This window comes from Cyprinus carpio, chromosome A1, assembly GCF_018340385.1.
Source record: "Cyprinus carpio isolate SPL01 chromosome A1, ASM1834038v1, whole genome shotgun sequence".
NCBI classification, from domain to species: Eukaryota; Metazoa; Chordata; class Actinopteri; order Cypriniformes; family Cyprinidae; genus Cyprinus; species Cyprinus carpio.
Genome location: NC_056572.1, coordinates 239,732 through 262,437, shown reverse-complemented (window position 1 = coordinate 262,437; position 22,706 = coordinate 239,732). Strand labels below are relative to the sequence as shown.

Below are 22,706 nucleotides of genomic sequence, written 5' to 3'. Positions count from 1 at the left end.
ATATTTTCACATTTAATTTTATTTCATAGTACAAAAAAAGAACAAATAGTCTGATTTATGATCGTCTCTATCCTCTGCAGCGGCAAAGTTCATTTTTGTTTAGAAGTCTTCGTGGATTTCCTTAAAAAAGGATTATATTTGGTTAGAATACATTGCATAATGAATTACGTGGGTATGTTGCACTTTTATGAGTGAGAGAAGAGGACAGATTTAATGAATTTACTCACTGGGCTTCTTCATGAAGAATGACAACTTCCTCCTCTTCGCTGTCTGAGATTACCATCACTTCATCTGCACACACACACACACACACACACACACGGTTTTGTTTCAGGGGACTCTCCATAGACATGATTTATATACTTTACAACTTTATATTCTATCAACTAAACCTAAATCTACCCCTTACAGAAAATACTATATTTTAAATTTTTCCAAATAATTAAAAATAAGCGTATCATTTAGAAGCTATTTTCCTCATAGGGACCAAAATTTAAAAAAAAAAAAATTCAGGTTATACTATTCTTGTGGGGACATGTAGTCCCTACAACATACAGAATATATGGACCATACACACACACATTAATTTTTTTGGCAGACAATTCCTTCTCAGACAGAAAATATATATATATATATATGAAGTGTGTCTACAATTACTCTACAGCACAAAAACACACGTCTGAAACTGTACCTGTTTTTCTGTCCTCTGTCTGAGGTTCATCCTCTTCATCCTCTTCGAGTGCCCATGAGTTCACGATGCCCTCACCTATCTGTGCAGTTCCCATGCCAACAAGAACAGCAGAAGGAACACTGGCTTCGGGGTCAAGGAGTAATATTCAGGTAAAATAATTTATTTGGCACACCAATAGGATATATAAAACAATATCCTTTTAAAATTTAATGCATCTCCACTGAGACATCACTCTTGTACTTCTGCATTTCTAAACAAGATATTAATACATTCTCAATCAACATGAGTTTTTCTAAAACTATCTTTAAAGATGCTGTATAAGCCAGTAGATACACTTCTGTGGTAGTTTCTGTTCTGTCCACAATGTCACTGGCAGTCTCTTTGACATCTGTCATCTCCACCGGGACTTCATCTCTCTTAAGAGTTGTGATTCGCTCTTTGGGCATGGACTCAGCAAAGCCAAACTTTCCACCCTCCTTTCTAAAAGAACAATCATACATACATACATACATACGTATCTATCTGTAATTAAGTAAATATACATACATACATACATATTATATATTTTTATATATATATATATATATATATATATATATATATATATATATATATATATCTATATATATATATATATATATACACACACACACTTAATTACAGATATTTTATTAATATGTAATTACTAAAAAATTAATTTAATATAAATGTACAATCTAAATGTTAATTATTTTATTGCTTTATATTTGCTGTAATAAGACATGAAGGGTGATTATATGACTTTAAATTTTAGATAAAATTCTAACATCTAAATTTAAATACAAAAAAAAAAACAACATTAAACATTAAAAAACAAACATTAAAGAGGTCATATGACATTGCTAAAAAGAACATTCTTTTGTGTATTTGGTGTAATGCAATGTGTTTATGCGGTTTAAGGTTTATAAATAAACACATTATTTTCCACATACTGTACATTATTGTTGCTCCTCTATGCCTAAATGCATCAATTTTTTTTTGGAGGGCAAAACTAAGTAGTTTTGCTTTCACAACGAAACACACTGCGACAGCGTCTCCACGACATGACGGCGACGGCGGCGGCAACAGCAACAATACTACAGTTACGCCTTCTTTCTTTGTGTGAACATTTGGGCAGTATTATGCAAATCTTCTCACACAGTGATGTAGATATGTGGGGGTGTGTTTAAACAAGGCATTTTAGGAGGGCATGGACGAGTCTTAACTTTTATAAAGAATATCTCATTGGGTTTGAGACTTTAGTCTTTGCAACTTTGGGGATCTTATATATGCACTAACAGCTTGTAACACTCCAAAGAGAAAGGAAAACTTGAAATCACATCATATGACCCCTTTAAACTACACACACATCATACCTGATTTTTCTGTCATTCTCTAAGGCTTTGTTGATGAGCTCTGTAATTTCAGAAACTTTTACACTTGCTATTTTGCTGCATCTTAAAACCTGCAAGAAAACAAAAGGTTTATGATAAATCAATGAAATAAACTAAAAACAAATAAAACTGGACTAAAACTATATAACTGACACACACTCTTACCTGGTCTTTGAGAAGCATGATTCCTCCACTAGACTGAATGGAGCAGATCTCTCGATGTTTGTTCATGGCTATCACCAATAATCCATCCTTCACTCGCTCTTCTCGTTCGCAAGGGTCCACAAGCAAATAAGAGTCGGAAGAAATAACAAGTAAACAAAGAATGGAGAAAAATCATTTCTTATGTCAACTGAAAACATAAAACAGCAAGAACGGAACAAAAAGGCAAAACAAGTTCAAAATGCAACTAGCATTTGCTACAAGTCAAGCCACCTTTATTTATTAAGCACTTTATACAATAAGGATTTTTCCAATCATCTTCTCAGTATTAAATAAGGAAGTAACAGAAAAAATGATGCAAACTTCATGAAATTCTGCTGTAAAGAAGCTCTAAAAATACAGAAATTACTCAGCTCCAGTCAGTTCAGTAGAATAATAGAAGTTAAATTCAGCAATAAGCAGGTCAGCTGAAGACAGAGCGTCATTATTCAGCTCGAGTCAGTTTAATGTTTATTGCATTTAGTTCAAAAACCGTTGATGTCTCAGAATTTGTCAATTATGAAAAGCAAAACTAAACAAACGCCAATGCATTGTGTTTTTCCAATTGCCTGCAGAATAAGATCAGTAAAATGTGTGTTGTTGTAAGAGATTGAGTGCATGTGATGTTTCTCACCCCTGCAGGAAGAAAGCAAAGCTGACACATATAGGCATGTGATAAATGCTCAGAGGAATAGGATCTCTCTCCTCCGGACTGAACTGTTCAAAAAAAAAAAAAAATCATGAAAAAATAACTAATACAAAATAAAAACCACCTTCTAATTGCATACATTAAAACAGCCTAGGCCTCTTTTCAGGGCTCACCACAGTGACATCTCGTCCCTGTATAGCGACATCTGGCCGCCTAAAATGTGAGAGTGCAGATATGGCAGCAATGCTGGCTGCATCCATCAAGTTTCCATCATGATTTAACACATGGACATCAACCCGTATCTGCCAAACCTGTCAATAACAGAGGTACAGGGAGTGAAGGGACATTCATTCATGCGGGACATGGGACAAATCACCATTCAAAAGTTGTTGTTTTTTTAAATCAAAAATAGAGTAAGCAAAGTGGCATTGTAAAATATTATTACACTTTAAAATAACTTCTCCATTTTAATATACTTTAAAATGTAATGATCCTTCAGAAATCATTCTAATATGCTGATTTGGTGCTCAAGAAACACTTTTTATTAATATCAATGTTGAAAACAATTCTGCTGCTTTAATATTTTTTGATATATATATATATATATATATATATATATATATATATATATATATATATATATATATATATATATATATATTTAATATACTTAAATATTTTAAATGATTTTTTTCAGGATTCTTTAATATAAAAAGATGTTTTTATTTCAGATAGATTTTTCTGTAACAATCTAAAATATTTACAGTAACTTTTGATCCATTTAATGCATCCTCAAAATAAGTATTAATTCTGTTACAAAAACCTTACTGATCCAAGCCTTCCAATGGCAGAGTATGTTATATACTGTATGTTATCACATGACAGGTGTGTGTATTACCTTTTCTCCTGAAACTACACAGAGAGACTCTGTGTCTATGCATTTGGAATTCCTCAGACACCTCTCAAGCTGTCTGTTTAACGTCACCAACAACTCTGACTGCCTACAGAACACACAGGAACACAATGAGAAACACACAGGGATTAGGAATTAAGAAACCACACACACACACACACATACATACATACACAAGAGAGAATAAAATAAATGTGAACCTGTTTGGCTCAAAGGCTGGTGATGCCATGGGAGACAATTCCAAATTAAAAAACATGATGCCTTCTGTGGGACGTGAATCTTTTGGAGGGACCAACTCACCAGATACCTGACAAAACACCCTAGAGAGAAAAAAAACGTGATACGAATGGGTTTTCTGCGGTTGTTCTCCTAAAAAGCATGCAACTGATTATTTGTTATGACTTTAAAATCTGTGGTGTAGGGAAGCAACTATAAACTGATACCTTGTTTTTCCAAGTTCCACGCTACAGCAGCCATAATCAGTTCCAAAAGTGATTTTAATATTCCGGTAATCGTATGTCTGTCTCCCATCTAAGCGCTACAGAACACAGAAATGTGGTTCAGCGAGTAAGACAGAGATGTGGATTGCATGATGTCGCATCTTAAATATAAATTCAACATTGTAAACTTACTTTTTTCTCTTCTATAGCTTTAAGAAGAAAAAGCCTCTCGCAGTTGGATAGCGGAGTATCCCTCATTTTGACAGCTTATCACATAAACAGCTCGAGCTATCACTGCATCCTCTCGCACGCTTCATTCAGCGTAGAACCGGCGCAATGTTATGACGTAGGTGTAACAGTGGCGCACGGTATTTGCGTATGCGCCGAATGCAACCATGTGATAAACAGTAGGTCATATTGTTTGAAATTTCACGTTCCACCAAAAGCACAAAAAATGAAAGAAAATTAAATACATAATATATAAATATATAATTCAGTATCGATATAGGCTACTTGCTTTCTCACTTCGAGGATTAAAAATAAAGTTTTGTTTGTTTGTCTTTTGCTAAAGAAAATTTTCTTACTAATATAATTGCTATTATATTGGTAAAATTGTTTTTCAGACATAATTTACGTTTTTCAGAAATCATTTTTGTTTAATTTTTATTATATATTTGAAACAGACTACCTTAATTTAGTCTAGTGTGTGTGAGAAACTCGCTTATTCTGAATTTTTGAGTTCGTGCATGTCATTGTAACTAAATTAATTAGCCTGCTGATTTATTACTTTATTATTCGTTATCTTTAGCCTAAATCCAGCTGTGAAATCCAGAACTGCAGCTTTAAGATGTTATTGTTGCATAAAAAAAAAAATGGTTTCAATATATTACAGAACGAGCCTACCGATAGATAAACACTCTGAGATAATCACTTTGTTGTAAGAAAAAAACTTAAATTTCTTAAAATTCTGCTGAACTAAAAAGAGCTGCTTAAATTAGAATTGAGTTCTCTTCGCTCCTATATAATTGCATTATATATTTGATTTTGCATAAGTCAGAACCACTGATGCAGATGTTAAACTGTAAATAGGCTAGCTTTTGTAGCTATTTAGCAGGATGTGGATTAGCTATACATTACTGTAAAGAACCACTGATGCTAGATGAAATTAAAAACATATTTCAAAAGTAAATTCATTTTGTAAATGTGTTTCAAAAGTAAATACAGATTTTAAATGTCACTTCATTCTATTCAGTATTATTGATACAATACACAACATTACTATTAATTCAGAGAAAAATGATTTTGTGTGGGGCCTCGTGGTTTTGACTTTGCTTAGGGCACGTAAAACGGTAAACTCGCACCTGCACATTGTGAAAAAGAGAACAGGTATGTTTTAATTATTTGTCCATTTTACCTCGAACCGTTGTCTAAAGTCGGAATGATTGATTTCTAAAAAGCAAAACAAAAAAATGGTATGATTATGCATTTTTGGAAGGAAATAATCGGTGGACAAAGCTATCTTTGGTCAGTTATAGCTGGATTGACCGTCTTCCATATTAATCTGTTAATAAAGTGAAACTTTTTCACCCAATCTGGGTCATTTTGGCAACCCAGCGCTGGGTCAGACTGTGAAAATTGATTTATTAAGCAAATGCAGCGTTCATTAAACAATTTATGAATCATTCTCCTTTTCAGTGCAACAATTCGGATAGTTTGATGGATCATAATCTAATGCAATCTGTAACAAAATAATGTGATTTATTATGTGATATTATTGGAAAGCTATTGTTACGTTTGAACGCGCCTGTGGCAAATTCACATGTACGCAGATGTCCCTTTTAAAAGCGCTGTAATGGTACCAGCCGAACACGACTAATCATAGCAGCGTTGTGGATATTGTTCAGCTGGTGCTCTTGTGTAGGACTGTTGCTCTCATAACGTTATGATGGATGGGCTGCACACTCGCCAGGCCTTTGAGCGGCTCAACGTGATACCCGCTTGTTGAGCACAAAGACGCGTGGATATTTGCATTTAAAAACCCACTCTATCATCTCCTGTCTCTCCTTTCCACCTACATATACACTTATACCACACACAATAACTCTTTGATTATAGTTCATGTCAAATGTCATGCAAGGTTCAAACTAAGTAAGAACAAATAAATGCGAGTAACTGAAAGCCTATAAACAAAACGGCTTAAAAGAAATATCGATACCGATAAATACCGATTACAGTAACCAAATCTGAAGCTGCATAAAACAGAAACTTCATGTTCAGAAAAAATGTTAATCCCTGCTTATTTATACCAAGCTTGTATATTTCCAGTTTATTCGACTTTAATTAAACCTATAATATTAATACATAAATGATGAACGTTTTATGCCCTAATTAGCCCATTTTTATATGTCATTATGAGTAATATTAATATTAATGCATAATGTATTTAATATGTAATTATCTTCTGAAATTCTTTTCAGCTTATTGTAATTCTATTAACCAGCAATGTGTGTAGCCTAATATAAATTGTATAAAATGCTCCATCAAACGTATAGCCTACCTACTGAATATAAAGTGTTAGATTATGAAAAAAATACAAATATTAATATTTCAAATTTAATAACAGCTAATTTTTAATGACAAATGTACAAACATATTTCAGGTAAAAAATAAATAAATAAAAAAATCTCACTTGACTTCAGAGGTGTGGACCGTTCTCATAAATCTATTGAGTGAGTGAGTATAATGAATGAATGAATAAATATGTGATTTGTGAAACAGTTTGTAGAGATTTCAAAAACAAAAAATATAGGTGTAGTTGTAACAGGCTGCAATCATTATGCTACTGTCTGATATGATGCAGGTGGAGGCAGAGATGATGGAGAGACATGTCAAAAGCATAATATATGAGACCCACCGCCACGTGTCAGTGACCGACTTAATCAGCTGAACTTCAGCGCTAATAAAAGCAACGGAGCCCTCACATAAAAACAGTTCCGAGGACTGCACCAGAGAGACTTTGCGAGTGTTGCAGTAGTGATGGAGTTCAGTTACCTGACTTCCACTGCGTACGAGTCTGGGATGGACACTGGCCGAGCCTCTAGCCGCTCCACGGAGTTCAGCTCCTGCAGTCAGCCCTTCAGCTTTCAATACAACAGGTGCAATTTAGGAAACACAACCAGTTGCCATTTCGTTGCGCCTGGTTCTCATCAACCCTCACACTACATAACAGGTTAGTCCTTGCTTTAATGATAATTATTAGTATATCAAATTAATTAAAGATGTAATTGTTTGCATTTGGCTAAGATTTCAAACTTGAAACTTGACAGTTATAACCATTTTACTACAGAAAACAGCAAATACTTTTTTTATATAGCCTAGATTCCATACACTTACGTTCAAAAGATTGGGGTAGGCTGTTTTAAAAAAATTTTTTTAAATTATTATTATTATTATTATTATTTAAAAAATAAGGTGGCATTAAGTTGTTCAAAAGTGACAGTTAAAATTGTAAATTTTTACAAAAAAAAAAAAAAAAAAAAAAAAAAACTTCCTAATACTTCAAAAAGGAATCACGAATTCCACAAAAAGTATCATCGGACACCCGTGACGTTTACAGTTAGCCTACTGATTTTGTTATTTTATTAAAATGCAAATAAATTAAAATTTAAAATGCAAACAAATTAAGCTGGATAGAAAAAGCGTCATTTAATCAGTCAACATATCCTAGTGTAATCTTTTGCTGCTTTTTGTTCTGTAAGAAATGTTAACTCTGATTAGATTACAACTAACGTCAACGAAAACTGCACACAGAGAAACATTCTTTCTTGAAATTAAAAGATTAATGCTAGTCTATATTTTATATATTAAAATAGTTAATATTTTAAAAAAAACAAACATACCCTTTACGTTAAAAGCCAGTGCATCGTGTGACATTGGAGACTGAAGTAATGAGGCTGAAAAAGAAAAGGCTTTGTCATCACAAGAATAAATTAAATTTTAAAATATTTAATGTTTTTTTTTTTTCCAAAAACACATATATGTTTGTTCAATTAAAATGCCATTCATTTTCCAGTTCACCACAATCTTCTGGCTTATGAACGAGGCGTCCAGGAGAGACGCAAACAAAGGCGCGTGCGCACCATCTTCACGAGCGCGCAGCTGAAAGCGCTCGAGCGCGTGTTCTCACAGACGCATTATCCAGACATCTACACACGAGAGGAGCTCGCTCAGGAGATCCACCTTACTGAAGCTCGAGTTCAGGTACCTGAGCTTCTGCACTGATCATTCTTCAACTGTGTTTAAGAGACCTCAAGACCCCCTTCTAGAGCAACGTATCATGTAGACAACATTATCAACAAGCAGACTACACACAGATCAAATGAAAGAAAGCATGAATACTTCAAAATAGTTATATTATTAATATCACGTCAACTGGTTTTTAGTAGGTCAGGAGTCTAAGTGTATTTATTCATTATTTTATTCTGTTCTATTCAGGTCTGGTTCCAGAACAGACGTGCTAAATTTCGCAAACAGGAGCGTGCAGCTCCATTGATGGAGTCATCTTCTAAAGCGAACAGTTCACCTTCCCACTACAGCTCCAAAACGATGACAGTCCCTGACCCAGACAGCACACAACACACCCCTACCCGAAACCCAGACCACAAACAGGACAACAGCAGTCTCAGAGAGGACCAGGCTCCAGACGAATTGACCTTGTTCACACAGAGGTCAAGAGGTCACCAAGCTCACTGCATGTGTTGAAAGAGTTCAAACCCTCAGAACCCACTGCATAGAAATCTATAGTTTCATTTATTTACCTCATTTATGTTATTTATCTGCTAGAACCTCATGTAAAAAAGTTTGTACACATATGGGAGAGATACTAGATTTATATCTTTTTTTAATGATTTTATTAAAATGCAAATAAATGAAGCTGGATAGAAAAAAAGTGTCATATAATCAGCTAACAGTGTAATTGTGTACTGCTTTTTGTTCCGGAAGAGATTAATATAGCTAAATATTAAGATTTACAGTTAACATTATGTAACAAAAATTGCACACACACACACACACATATCATATCACACAAATATATAAAACCATATTGCACTCACAAACACAAGCATGTGGGTCAAATGCAAGTGCATTTAAAATAGTTTATTACAGTTTATTTAAAAACATACACTTGCTATAAAAGCCATTGCATTTCAGCGTCTTGTAGGTTGTCTTATATCGCTCATTTTTAAAAGGGTATAATAAATACAGAATATGAAAGTATTTGTCACACACATCTCACTCATCCTTGGCTACTCTTTCCAGTAATTATTGCCTTACTTCTGTGTCAGTTCATATTCTAACAATGCCACAAAATAAAACAAACAAGATACAAGCAACAATCAAAAACCCCTGGATCTAAATGACAATTTCTTTTAATCTCAATTATTAACAGAAAGCATGAACAGAGGTTAAAAAGCAGTTGCTAAATACAATCTGTCCTTGTTGTTGAATTTGATATTTTGGTGACATCTGGATTGAAATCCTTTCCAGTTGATTTAGATAAATATAGATATTTAACAATTGTACATGTCTAAATGCACACGATTGAAGAGCTTACAGAGGGTGTGAGTTTCATTTTTAAATCTCTTGCTTGCACATTCATTTGTGTTCGAATAAAGTACAAGGGTAAAAGCAGAGTGCCCAGTGCATATGCATAATACTCTCACCAATACACATTGGTAACTTGAAGCTTTGGATGCAAGGGTGGCCGACATAGACATTATCTAGGAGCGCATTTCTAAGGCACAACATTGCAGAAGAGAGAAAGGCAACAGAACACATTAAACCGTTTGTAACGGAATCATTTCAAAAGCTGAAAGAAAAGGATTACACTTTACATTACAGTGTTTATTACATAATATACTTCTGATTATGTGGAGCTTCTTTGCACAGTTTATGTTATTACTTTAGTAGCTTGTAATGTACGTGTAACATGGACATTGTAATGTAAAGTTTCAGGGATCATGCAATCTTACCACTCAACTGCAGAGCAAAACGTAAATATTAATAACAAAGTCTGAAAAAAGAATCAAATGGAAATGTAAGATCTACCTTAAGCAACATGCTGTCTACATGGTGTTAAACAATACTGCACAAATAAAGTATCAAACCCCAAGGAACAGAACGTTTCAATCAAAACCACTCCAGTTCATGTTTTCAAACCATAAATAAAAGTGATGGACAATCTTTTCTGTATTCATTCCGTGTTGTCTGTTAAGGCTTCCGGACATATCATCTATAGGCCTAAGAGTCGCACAACATCATGCGTTCGTCTGTTAGTGGAATAACAGTTGCCTAACATAAAAGAACAACGTGAGATACCTGCAAGACCGGACATTATTTATTATTCATAAAATAATAGATGCACATTTTCTTGAATGAAAACTGGATGCTTGTGCTACCTCATGTTCCACAACAGAAATGGATTCAGTCTCACTCTACATTACAGTGCCCATGTTACAATGTATTTACATAAGAACAACATGTAGTTCATTTGTGGAAGTTTAGAATTCCATGTCATTGCTGCTAGGCCAAAAACATCCTCTAAACAAGTGCACGAATGCAGATGTTTCTAACTATGCACCCTCAGTAGTGAGCACACTAAAGTATGGTGTCAATTTCACACTTATAAAAGCCATCAAAAAATGTCACTGGCTAAAACATCTAATAAAATGAAATATCTGCAACAGTTTTAAGAGAATCTTGGTTTTAGATTTTTATAAACATTTATGCACTCTCTATATTAGTACTTTTAAGGTACGTATTAGTACCTAAATGGTATATATCAGTACCTTTTGAGAAGGTACTGCCCCACTGACAACTGTTGTGAGAGTGCAGGTGGATACCTAAATATTATTTGAGTTAATGGCACAGGCATTTGACATTATCTTTATCACCACCTTTAGAACTGAGGTTGGATAGTGCACATTAATGCAAGAAAGCACATCTTTATTTGCGTGAAGCGTTTTCAGGCCTTATCGCTATTGAAATGTGTGTAACATGGGCACTGTGAGGTAAAGTGCTACCAGTACTTCTTATTCTAACAGTATGAACAGACTGCTGTAATCGCTGTAATATTCTATGGACTCTTTATCGTGTAAGCGATAAGGTCATATTTCAACGAGTGCAAAGACAGTCAAATAAAGTCCAGAGGAAAAGCCATCATCCATTTAATCCATTTAATTACATTAATGTCTATGCTTGATTGTGCTGTTGGAAACTTTGAATAAACATATTTGTTGTTGGTTATGGTCCTGGGTTGGTTTAAGATTTCAGTTGTCAGAAGTGCAGAGGCATCACAATGTTGTTGGCTGGCCAGCAGCTGCAAGGAAGGAGCACATCAGAACTGTGTTGAACCATAACAAGGGTACCAGAAAATCATATCACATTTTTAAAAACTATGATAAATTTTGAGTTTACTAAAAAAATATTTTATGGTAAATTACTATTAAAAATTGTATTTGTTTTTTACTGCTAAAAATAAATAACAAATAGTGGACCACCAATGAGACAACGTCAAAGAAGAGCTTGATATGAATTACGATAAGAAAAATCCATGCAAATATCACTTGAATGCACTATTTCTATTGTTCTTCTCTTCTAATGAAACTGTAATTTTGTCAAATGATCTAAAAAGTGCAAATATCAAATATTATTAAATTGTAATGATAAAATACATTATAATTCATTGTGTAAATTTAAGAAATTTGACAGAAATGACAAAACGTTCTATATCGATTCATTAAACTAGTGAGATCTTTTAAGAGTTTATTTTCTAAAGAGTCAACAGGGCACATAGTAAAAGAAAGTTTTTAAATAATTAAAACCTAATGCCATTAAGAACACAGATTTTAAACATTTTTTCTGTTCATCTAACAAAATCCAATAAATAAATAAATAAAAGGGGGGAATTACAATAACCTGCACATTAAGAATCATATTTAAGATACAATTAAAACACATTAAGACTCACCCCTTGATTTTATGTAGCATTCTTGACAGTTAAGAAGTCCATTTCGAATTCTGACGTCAGTTCCAGCACTTGAGTCACCCAGTAACCCTTTACATATGCCACACTAGAACACATCAGATATTCATATAAGAGGATGTACACATTACACACATATAGACAGAGTAACAAAAATGAGCATTACCTTAAAACACTGAATATGGAAGTACAACCCCAAGCTTTCAATGATCATAGCTGCTCCTTTACCCAGCGGATGTGCACAACTGGAGCAAAGCTTCTTTCCACTTACTGACCTGCAGAGGGCGCCATACAAAGCCATATATTCATGTCTAATGAAACTTTAACAACTAGCATTCTTGTCTTGTCAGGTCTTGGAAGAAAAGCAATAAGAACATTTTTAATATTTGTAGGATTATAAATAGTATAAAATAGGTCAAAATGGGGTCTTAAAGTCTGAGACCAACATTATTATATTTTTATACATGTTTTATTTTAAATTCATATCTATTTGGTTTAAATTTCGATTTTCTTCAGAACGTCTAATAAACTAGGTCAAAAAAATAGAGGGGTCCCAGACATTAAAGTGGTAACAAATGCAAAAATGTAATACAGGCATGCAATATAAATAAATGGCACTGTGCGCACATAAGCATTTAGCATGATTATGTAACTCCTGGAATGAAAGCAATGATCATGCCTTATAATCATGGTGGCACAACCGTTTTGCATCTCAAATGAGTTCATCCAAAAATGTAAATTTGCTCTAAATTCACTCACTCTAAAGCCATCCAAGATGTAGATGAGTTTGTTTCTTCATCAGAACAGATTTGGAGAAATATAGTGTTACATCACATGTTCACCAATGGATCCTCTGCAGTGAATGGGTGCCGTCAGAATGAGAGTCCAAACAGCTGATAAAAACTTCACAAGATGTGTGTGGATTACTGGAGTGACATCTATTATTGTGATGTTTTTATCAGCTCTTTGGACTCTCATTCTGACGGCACCCATTTACTGCAGAGGATCCACTGATGAGCAAGTGATGTAATGCTACATTTCTCCAAATCTGTTCCAATTAACAAAAAAACGGCAAACACACCTTTTAAGTTCCAACCAAAGCAAACTCGTAAAATGTACCTCATTTTACATTGAACTATTCCTTTAAACTGATACTTTTGCATTTAAATTAGATGCAATAAATCTTATAGGTCAGTTCAACAGCATGACACCACAGTCACTGTGTCTGAGTGAAGCACACAAATGCTTTAAAAGCCTATTACTGAAATGCTCCACACACATACACACACATGTACTGTATCTCCATGTGATTGAGTATGTGTTGGAGGGAAGGCTCATACCTGCTGGGTGATGGAGGTGGCGTGTCTTGTGATGGTGTGGGTGATTTTGATGGGTGTGTCCCTAAAACATTTTCACACGACCCAGTCCTGCCAGCAGCCACACACACATACACACAAGCACAGAGACACATAACTGTGAAAGCATGTCATATGCAAAAAATGTTTGATGTGCCAGAAAAAAAAAAAACCCTCATACTGATCTGATCTTTAAAACATCCTCCACCCATAGCAAAGCCAAGCAGCATTTAGGCAGTCATGTGTGTATGCAAGCCAGCATGCAATCCCACAGACACATCCACGTACCTCCTCATCTTTGTGGTCTGGCTCTGGGGTGGACTCTGTTTACGATCCAGTGAGGCAGTTTTCTTCAAATCCTCTTGCCTTCCTTTAGACTTACAGCTCCAAGAGCCATCTGTAATAACACACAGAGAAAAAGCATGCATGTCTGCTAATTTACTGTTTTAAATGAGTATCCAGTGTGTTTTCTATACATGCAAGCATTATTGTGGCAGACGAGTAAAGCATTAAAATATATGTTCTTGCATTTTCTTTTTGAAGGTTTATTATGGTTATTTTTAAAGGTACTGTATGTAGGATAACTTGGGTATTGCAGTCCAAATTCAAAATATTGGAGAGGGTTTTTTTTACCCGGCCCCTCCTCCTCAGACTTGACGCACACGCAGGTTGCCAGATTGATGACACAAACTTGCCCTTGAGCAAGGCACTGAACCCCCAACTGCTCACCGGTCGCCACAGCATAAATGGCTGCCCACTGCTCCGGGTGTGTGTTCATGGTGTGTGTGTGTTCACTGCTGTGTGTGTGAACTTTGGATGGGTTAAATGCAGAGCACAAATTCTGAGTATGGGTCACCGTACTTGGCTGTATGTCACGTCTCTTTCTTAAATATCTGCAAACATATTATGGTATTTTTATACTTTAGTAGAGTCAAAATCTTACATACAGTACCTTTAAGTTTGATTATTTAATTATTTTTTATTTTTATTTTTTTAAAGTTTTCTAAAATGTTGGTATTAGAACTTTAGCTCTTTGTAAAAGCCATTTGTCCTCCAAAGTCAAGCGTGGCGTAAACAAGGATCCCTTTAGATGTTTATATGTGTATTAATGTCATTCATTTTTGTTTTGAAATGATATGAGATCATTTCTTTCTTTTAATGAAAGCCAAGAAAACCATTCAATATCCAATACATCATTTAACTTTAATAAAAAATACAAATAAAATATAATATAATAATAATAAAACTATTATCAAGATTATTTAGAATATTATGAATTCATATTATAACCAAAAATAAATCTAATAATTATTAAAAGTTATATTTTAAATATTAGATTTAAAAAAAATCTCAAAAATGTTGGTGAAAGATTGGTTATTTCTAAAAACCTCTTGTCCTCCAAATCAAAGTCATAATATTTAAAGGGGTCATATGATGAAACTAAAAATAAAAACATTAAGTTTAAAAAAACAAAATAAACCATATAATGTACAGATTAATGTTCAAAAAACACAATCACCTTCCACAAAAATTACAATATTTACTCCCGTCTATGCCCCGCCTTCTGAAACACATCGATTTTCACAAAGCTCATCTCTCTGAAAAGTGAGGTGTGCTGTGATTGGCCAGCTATCCAGTGCGTTGTAATTGGCCAAATACCTCAAGCGTGTGACGGAAATGTTACTCCCCTTAACATATTGTGATGCCCTGTCCGGTCGGAGCGACGCGACATAAACATAAAACCCATTATAAACGTGATATAAACATGATTTCCAGTTGTGTTTTCTTTTGGAAGGCAAAAACAAAGTAGTTTCGCTTTCTCAACGAAACAGCGTCACACACCGCGGCCTTGAGTGAGCAGAGGCCGGAGGTCTAGAGTGAGCCGCGGTCTACAGTGTCCTCAGCGACCAGCACAGATCAGCTCCAGGCATGACGAAACGGATATCGTCTTCTTTTGGAAGGCCAAACAAAGTAGTTTCACCTTCACAGTGAAACACACAGCGTCTATACGACATGGCAGCGGCAACAACAAATATACTATAACGAGAATAAAAGGTACGCCTTCTTTCTTTGCGTGAACATCTGGGCGGGGTTATGCAAATCTTCTCACATATTGACGTAGAGATGTGGGGGCGTGTTAGAACGAGCGGTTTCGGGGGGCGTGGACGAGTGTTAACTTTTATATAGAATATCTCTTTGGATTTGAAACTTTAGTCTTTGCAACTTCACAGATCTTCTTTATTCACCAAGAGCTTGAAACACTCCAAAGAGAAAAGAAAAATTGAAATCGCATCATATGACCCCTTTAATTCATATTATAATAATTAATAATAACAATATTAATAATTAAATATTATAATTCACCTTGAAAACTATGTTTGAAAACATTTATGAAAATAAGAATTATGTTATATACACTTGTGTATTCAAGGCACAAAGAGAGTTACTTTTTGTTGATGTTTTACATGTTGCTATCGAATGTTTTTTGTACGAAAACATTTATTTTATTAATTATGTTTTAAGACATCCACGATCCAGATGAAGTGTGTGTGTCTTACCCTGTATAAACTCCAGTTGTGGTGTAGCTGTTTGGCTCTCCTGAGGTTCAGTTCTCTGACCGTTCTGTTGAGCTGCTGTGATTACTTGATCAGGGCTAGAAAGGTTATATTAACATTGAAACATCCTTTCAGACATGTCCTTTATGCAGAGTTATGATGTCAATGCTTGAATCTTTATTTGTCTGTTACACTTTGTCCTATGACAGGTTGCCAGAGTATATCAAAGTCATCTTTTTATACCCCAAAGACTCTTAATGAAATTAAGTTGGATGTTAAAACTGGATTTTTTGTAGGTATCTTAACAAAGTATCTTAACAAAGCCAGTCAGGTTAACATTCGACTCAGTGGAAACACAAGTTTCTCAGATCGTCTGGCTGAACACCAGAATCAGCACTGTTCTGCTGGAAAAGGGATATTTGCTTTGTAATGGATTTTGTATGTATTCCACCTGTGTCTGTTACTCTGGTTCTCCTGTTTCTCCAGCACTTCCTGTTTCTCCGGCACTTCCTGTTTCTCCAGCACTTCCTGTTTTCTTTCCCAGTCAGCCAAGGAGAGGACAATGGTGTCACGTGGGGCTGAGGGCTGGTGAGGGACGGAGCTTCTGTCACCACACTGGATGATAAACCTGAGGAGCGAGGGGTCAGTGGGGTCACGGTTTCCTCCAGTATCTGTCTTTCCTATAAATGAAGAACTAATTAGTGTTCATTAAGAACCAATTAGATGTCATGTGAAACAATTCGAAGACTCACCTCTTCATGGTGTCTCCTCTCCTCCTCTTCCACTTCTCTCTGCGCTCTCTCCCACTCCTCCTTCAGCTTCTCTTGCTCTCGCTGATATTTCTCCTGCAGAAAAAGAGGGATTCAAGTAACAGTTCACTTCAATCTTTCACCTCTGTCATCATTTATTCGACTTTCTTTCTTCTGTGGAACACAAAAGGAAAAAGTCTGAAAAATGTGCTGGCTGCCATTTTCCCACACAATAACATTGATTGTCAATCATGTTATTTTTATGCTATGCGTTCTTTGGGTCAAATGGAGGAACTATAAGAAGAATTCTTGATATTTATTATTTTTTATACATGGAAACATTCTTGACAATAATTTGTACTTTATTATTATTGTTGTACTTTTTACTTGATGGTTACACATGACATTTTTAGGAGCATAATTTTTTTTTTTTTTTACTAAAAAGAAAAATGTAGAAGCTAAGTTTGATATTTTTGAATATACTATTGTGAAAAATATTATGAAACATACTTAAAATACCCATTTTCTATTTTAAGATATATTAGAATGCAGTTTACTCCTTATTAATGTCAAAGCTGAATTTTCAGCATCATTACTCCAGTCTTCAGTGTCACACGATCCTTCAGAAATCATTCTAATATGCTGATTTGCTGCTCAAAAATAATTTCTTATTTTTATCAATGTTAAAAAAAATAAAAGTAAACCAAAATACATTTTTTTCAGGATTCTTCGATGAATATAAAGATAAAGATTTTTGATTAATTTAATCCATCCTTGCTGAATAAGTATCAATTTCTTTATTTAAAAAAAATCTTACTGACCCCAAATTTTTAAACGGTAGTGTATGAAACCAACAAAAATACACAAGTGCTTTTGTGACCATTATGAAAATCGAAAGCTTCAATGCTCATTTATTGTAACTGCATGGACAGGACTAATCAACACATTTTTGAAAATTCCTCCTTTTATATTCCACAGAAGAAAGAAGTCATACAAGTTTAGTTCTAGTTATACATAAGTCAATAAACAGTGTGGTAGATTTGAGAGAAGGTGAAGGGTAGACAGGAGCAGATGGGAAACAGCTAACCAGAACACAACAACAGAGGAAGTTGTCTCTACAGAACAGCCGGTGCGCACTTCTCTCAGACAAACCCCAAGCTGGCTATTGTACCTGCAGCAGGCGTTCCTGCTCCTGTTGCCACCTCTCCTGCCGTCTACGCTCTTCATTAGGATCCCATGTCCAGTGGTCAACCCTTTTTGCAAGGTTCAACATTGGGGTTTCAATCTGATTCACGCGCATACACAAACACACACACACACACACACACACACACACACACACACACACACACACACACACACACACACACATAAAACGCACACAAACACACACACACAGATACCAACGCGCTCACACACACCACACACACACACACACACCACACAACACAGATACACGCGCTCACACACACACACACACACACACACACACACACACACCACACACACACACACACAACAAACCCCTAACCATTATCAATACTAAAAAAACAAGAGAGAGAAACAGAAACAGAAAGGAAAAGGGAAAGGAAGGTAAGAAGACAGGATGCACCTACACTGTTCCAACTTGTATGAACACAAGTACTCTAAAGTACAGAAATTATCAATACTTAAACATCAATTTTGTAACTTTGATTTTTTTTTTTTTGGTTGGGTGTTTTGCCAAAATCAGGTCTCATTTTTCTAATTCTGCGATTTGTTACAATACCAACTTTGTTGGGTGGCTTGTTTCAGTTGGTTACTTTAAACCTTACCTCAGACTGACAGAAACTTTTTTTTTTTTTGGCAAAATATTAATGTATATCTTTATAGATTTTGGCAGTTCATATTTTTACAAGTATATGAAATCCAAGGTTTTACAAGCCTTACTGATGACACATGCATAATTGGTTTGACATCGGATTCAAATTTCTAAAAAATTTCTAAGTTTTAAAAATACAAGGTCAGATCATTTTTAGTTTTTTGCCATTTGAAAAAAGTGCCAAAGTGTAACAACAAAAAAGTGTTTATTATCAAAAAGACAAACTAAAGCTTTAAAATGATTAAAAGTCACTTTCTTTAACTGAAAATCACATAAGCTTAAATAACATTAAAAAAATATAAATATTAGATAAAAAAATATTCAGATGTAAAAAATTATATATATATAATTTTTATATATAATATATATCAGTTTCTATTTTAATTTCACTTAGTTGGCAAAGGGAAAAAACGCATCTCAATTTCAAAGTACTAAAAAAAAAAAAAAAAAAATGACAAACTGAAAAATATAAATATTAAAAGCTCACTCTTAAGAAATACTAAACTAACACAGAATTGGTGTGCAGTGTGATTAAGGCGAGGCAGGGAAAAACAGCACTCTAAACAGTATGAAGAGATGATGCACACACAAGAAAAAATAAAAACAGACTGCTAGATGCAGCTGAATGCAAACAGAATGCTAAAAGTTTTGTGAGATGCATTACAACTTTTTAACTATTGTGTATTATAACTTACCCGCTGTCTAAAAAATGTTTAAAGTACTGGTGTGAGGACACTGAAACATCAGCGAGAAGCAATGCAAACGGCAAAAAAGACGTCCAAACACTATCTGTTTCCTCAAGCCACCCTGACAGCCACCAGCAGCCGAAAATGACCAAAACGTTACAATGAGGTGAGCGATAAAACAAAAAACAAAAAAAAAAGAAAAAAAAACTGAAAAGGAGATGCACGAAGAGAACAATAAGGAGACATTCATTAAAGGAATGAGTGCGATTTTGGGCCACAACTTAAGTACTTACACCAGTCAGCGGAGTAGTTAGTCCCAGTCCCCCTGTTGAAGGAAAAAGAAGAGGGGAAAAACAGTGGTTTTAGAAAACTCATCATATTCCTCATTAATCTCTTCTTACGCTACTGAAAGCGACAACACCCCACAGGAGCTCAAAACTGGTGCACGATACACAGAGGCATAAAAAACTTAAAATGGGGGGGACCAACACAAGACAGTAACAGAGACACAATATCTGTTTACATTCAGTACTGACAAATTCTATCATGTGATCTCTGTTTACAACTTACCGGTATTATTAATATTATTACCATGGTCATCTCCAAAAAAACTGATTCTCCTGTTATCCACTATTGATCAGATTTTGACAGTATTTATTAGACTTGTTTTTCACACCACAAATCTTTAGAGAGTGGTCATGTGTATCTGACCCCCTCCGAATGTGGTTCAAAAAGTGACTACAATCAAAGATTTTGGACCTGTTTTTAGGGCTGCAACAATTAATCTAATTCGTTTTTTACATTGTTCAAACCAGAAAAAACTGTTTCAGAGTCCACGTCATGTTATTTGAGTGATTGTGTTAGTGTTTTTTTTTTTTTTTTAAGGGTTTATTATTTTAAGGGTTTTTCTCCAATGTTTTAATTTTAGTTTTAGTATAACATTTATAATATCATTTCAATTATTTTTTAAACTTTTTTTTTAATTTTATATTATTTAAAAGAACAGAAGAAACCAATCCAAGGTTGACATTTAAGGGCTATTTACTTATAGAAAAGTAATAAAAGTTTTTTTCAGTTTGAGTGTTTTCACCTTGTTTATTTTCATCTAAAAATACGGCATGCGGTTGGGACAATGCAGGCTGGAGCAGTGGGGTGCCAAAAGGTAGGGGGCGTGGATATAAGGTCCTTTTGATTAGGTTAGGGTTAGGGGTTAGTTTCGGTTTGTAGCATTCACATTTCGGCATGCCACCTTTGTCTAGGCCCATTACTCTGAAACCTGCAGCATAACCTCCGTCTCAAAGAAGGAAGATCTGTTCTCTGAGAGTAGTGAAATAAGCCAGGAAAACAACAGAAAGAAAGCAAATATCACACAGAGCATCCTATGCCCTACATGATTAATTTCAGTGCACGATCTGTACAAATGATCAGGACTAAATTAATCTATTCTATATAGTCATGGAAGAGCTGACATATGCTACAGATGCTGATGAGGGACAAAATGACACACAACTCTATGTTTAGAAGGGAAAGATCTTAGTTGAGGAGAGAGTGGGCAAAATCGAATCTCCTCCTTAAGAAAACCGTGACCGGTTTTTTGTCATTCTACTACTGCAATATACTAGTAATGAATAATAATATACTAGGTTAAACCAAGTACATTTACCATGGCAAATAAAAAAAAAAGATTCCTTATTTCAAAGCAAATTTATCTAGGCCAAAAAATGTATATCATGATATGTGGTAAACTGTCATTTCATTACCATGAAATGATTGGCTAAAGATCGTTGATGATTATAATGTATGCTATACTTATGTCTCCTAATAGAACTATAATCTAAATACTAATATCAATATCATCCATCTATAATCCATATAATTCCAATATCTACCTATATAATATACTATAAATATAACAATAATATAATATACTTGGGAGTTGGTCAAGATTCATTTGTTAAAGTTCTTCTGCTCACCCAAGGATGCATTCTTGCCTTCAAAAATATGTAAATTCTCAGAAACACTGTGTCTTATTCCTATACTCTTTGTGTCTCTAGCCCTGATCTCTGTCTCTCTATCCTCATTGATGTACTCTGTGCCTCGTGAATCTGCTCCTGCCTGTCTTTTTTTTTTACTCTCTTTCTACTTGTATTTCCCTTTTGTCTTGCTCTTCTATCATGCTGCTTCTTGTGTTTTGTTTTGCTACAAAAACATGTGTGCTTGACTTCTCTTTGCCTGTTTCTCTCACTTCTTTTTCTGATCTTATTTTTCTCGATTGATCTCTCTGTTTTCTGTTCCTTTGTTGCTTTGTGGGGGGGGTGGGGGGGGGTGGTCTTGTGTGTCCTCTTCTGAATTTGTTGATGTTCTTGAATCTCGTTCCTTGCTTTCTTTCTTTGCTTTTTCCTTGCCCTTCTGATTGCTCTTTTTCTTCCTTGCCTCTTTTTGTGTGTTGTGTGTTTGTCCTCTCCCTTTGTTTGTTTTTTTTTTCTTTGTCGTGATTTGATCTGACTCTCTCTTTGGTTGATTTCTGATTTTGCCTTCTGATGTCCTTCCCTTGTTCTGTTTGTGCTTTTTTTGTTCTCTTTCTCTTGACTTCTTCTTTGCTTCCTTTCTGTTTCTTCTTTTTGTGTTGTCCTGGTCTGATCTTCTCTTTGTGCTGTTGAACTTTTTTTTTTTTTTCTCTTTTGAGGGCCTGTTGTTCCTGCTTCTGTGTGACTCTGTTTTTACATCCAGTGAGGCGTTTTTCTTCAAAACCTCTTGCCTTCCTTTAGCCTTACAGCTCCAAGAGCCATCTGTACAACACACAGAGTAGAAAAAGCATGCCTGTCTGCTAATTTACTGTTTTAAAATGAGTAATCCATTGGGATTTCTATACATGCAAGCATTATTGTGTCAGACTTAGTAAAGCATTAAAAGATATGTTCTTGCATTTTTCTTTTTGAAGGTTTATATTATGGTTATTTTTTAAAGGTACTGTAGGTAGGATAACTTGGGTATTGCAGTCCAAATTCAAAATATGGAGAGGGTTTTTTTTACCCGGGCCCCTCCTCCTCAGACTTGACGCGACACGCAGGTTAAGCCCAGGATTGATGACACAAACTTGCTCTCTTGAGTAAAGGCACTTAACTCCCCTTAACTGCTCACCGGTCGCCG

General features: G+C 34.9%; 3 protein-coding genes across 3 annotated transcripts in view; 1 reads left to right on the top strand and 2 right to left on the bottom strand.

Annotated features, from left to right (window-relative positions):
• Window positions 1-3: 3 nt before the first annotated feature.
• On the bottom strand, window positions 4-4,657 carry exosc9 (exosome component 9). The gene is made up of 12 exons (XM_042772440.1): window positions 4,499-4,657; window positions 4,310-4,404; window positions 4,067-4,186; window positions 3,852-3,954; window positions 3,127-3,264; window positions 2,939-3,021; window positions 2,269-2,401; window positions 2,086-2,174; window positions 1,025-1,171; window positions 692-810; window positions 228-291; window positions 4-120 (listed from the first exon to the last, which is right to left on the bottom strand). The coding sequence occupies exons 1-12, from the start codon at window positions 4,562-4,564 to the stop codon at window positions 90-92; spliced, it is 1,188 nt and encodes a 395-aa protein (XP_042628374.1). The 5' UTR covers window positions 4,565-4,657; the 3' UTR covers window positions 4-89.
• Window positions 731-9,372, top strand: LOC109060566 (paired mesoderm homeobox protein 2B-like). The gene is made up of 4 exons (XM_042772538.1): window positions 731-840; window positions 7,167-7,535; window positions 8,379-8,566; window positions 8,801-9,372. Exons 2-4 carry the CDS (start codon window positions 7,343-7,345, stop codon window positions 9,065-9,067), a joined length of 648 nt encoding a protein of 215 aa, XP_042628472.1. The 5' UTR covers window positions 731-840; window positions 7,167-7,342; the 3' UTR covers window positions 9,068-9,372.
• A 76-nt stretch (window positions 9,373-9,448) lies between these two features.
• The window catches only part of limch1a (LIM and calponin homology domains 1a), a 38,664-nt gene continuing 25,406 nt past the window's right edge, over window positions 9,449-22,706 (bottom strand). The window contains 10 exon segments of the mRNA XM_042772158.1: window positions 9,449-11,684; window positions 12,336-12,438; window positions 12,517-12,625; window positions 13,691-13,777; window positions 13,994-14,102; window positions 16,264-16,358; window positions 16,712-16,850; window positions 16,853-16,940; window positions 17,013-17,105; window positions 18,181-18,294. Of these exon segments, the coding sequence (XP_042628092.1) occupies window positions 11,659-11,684; window positions 12,336-12,438; window positions 12,517-12,625; window positions 13,691-13,777; window positions 13,994-14,102; window positions 16,264-16,358; window positions 16,712-16,850; window positions 16,853-16,940; window positions 17,013-17,105; window positions 18,181-18,294 (963 nt within the window). The 3' untranslated portion in view covers window positions 9,449-11,658.

Bases quoted from the DNA above. Each gene is read 5' to 3' on its own strand.
- exosc9 (XM_042772440.1), bottom strand. From the start codon at position 4,564: ATGAGGGATACTCCGCTATCCAACTGCGAGAGGCTTTTTCTTCTTAAA. The intron at 3,955-4,066 runs GTTCACATTTAT...TGTGTTCTGTAG, and splicing joins CCAGCCTTTGAGCCAAACAG to GCAGTCAGAGTTGTTGGTGA. The intron at 292-691 runs GTACAGTTTCAG...GTGTGTGTGCAG, and splicing joins GACAGAGGACAGAAAAACAG to ATGAAGTGATGGTAATCTCA.
- LOC109060566 (XM_042772538.1), top strand. From the start codon at position 7,343: ATGGAGTTCAGTTACCTGACTTCCACTGCGTACGAGTCTGGGATGGAC. The intron at 7,536-8,378 runs GTTAGTCCTTGC...TTCATTTTCCAG, and splicing joins ACCCTCACACTACATAACAG to TTCACCACAATCTTCTGGCT. The intron at 8,567-8,800 runs GTACCTGAGCTT...TGTTCTATTCAG, and splicing joins TTACTGAAGCTCGAGTTCAG to GTCTGGTTCCAGAACAGACG.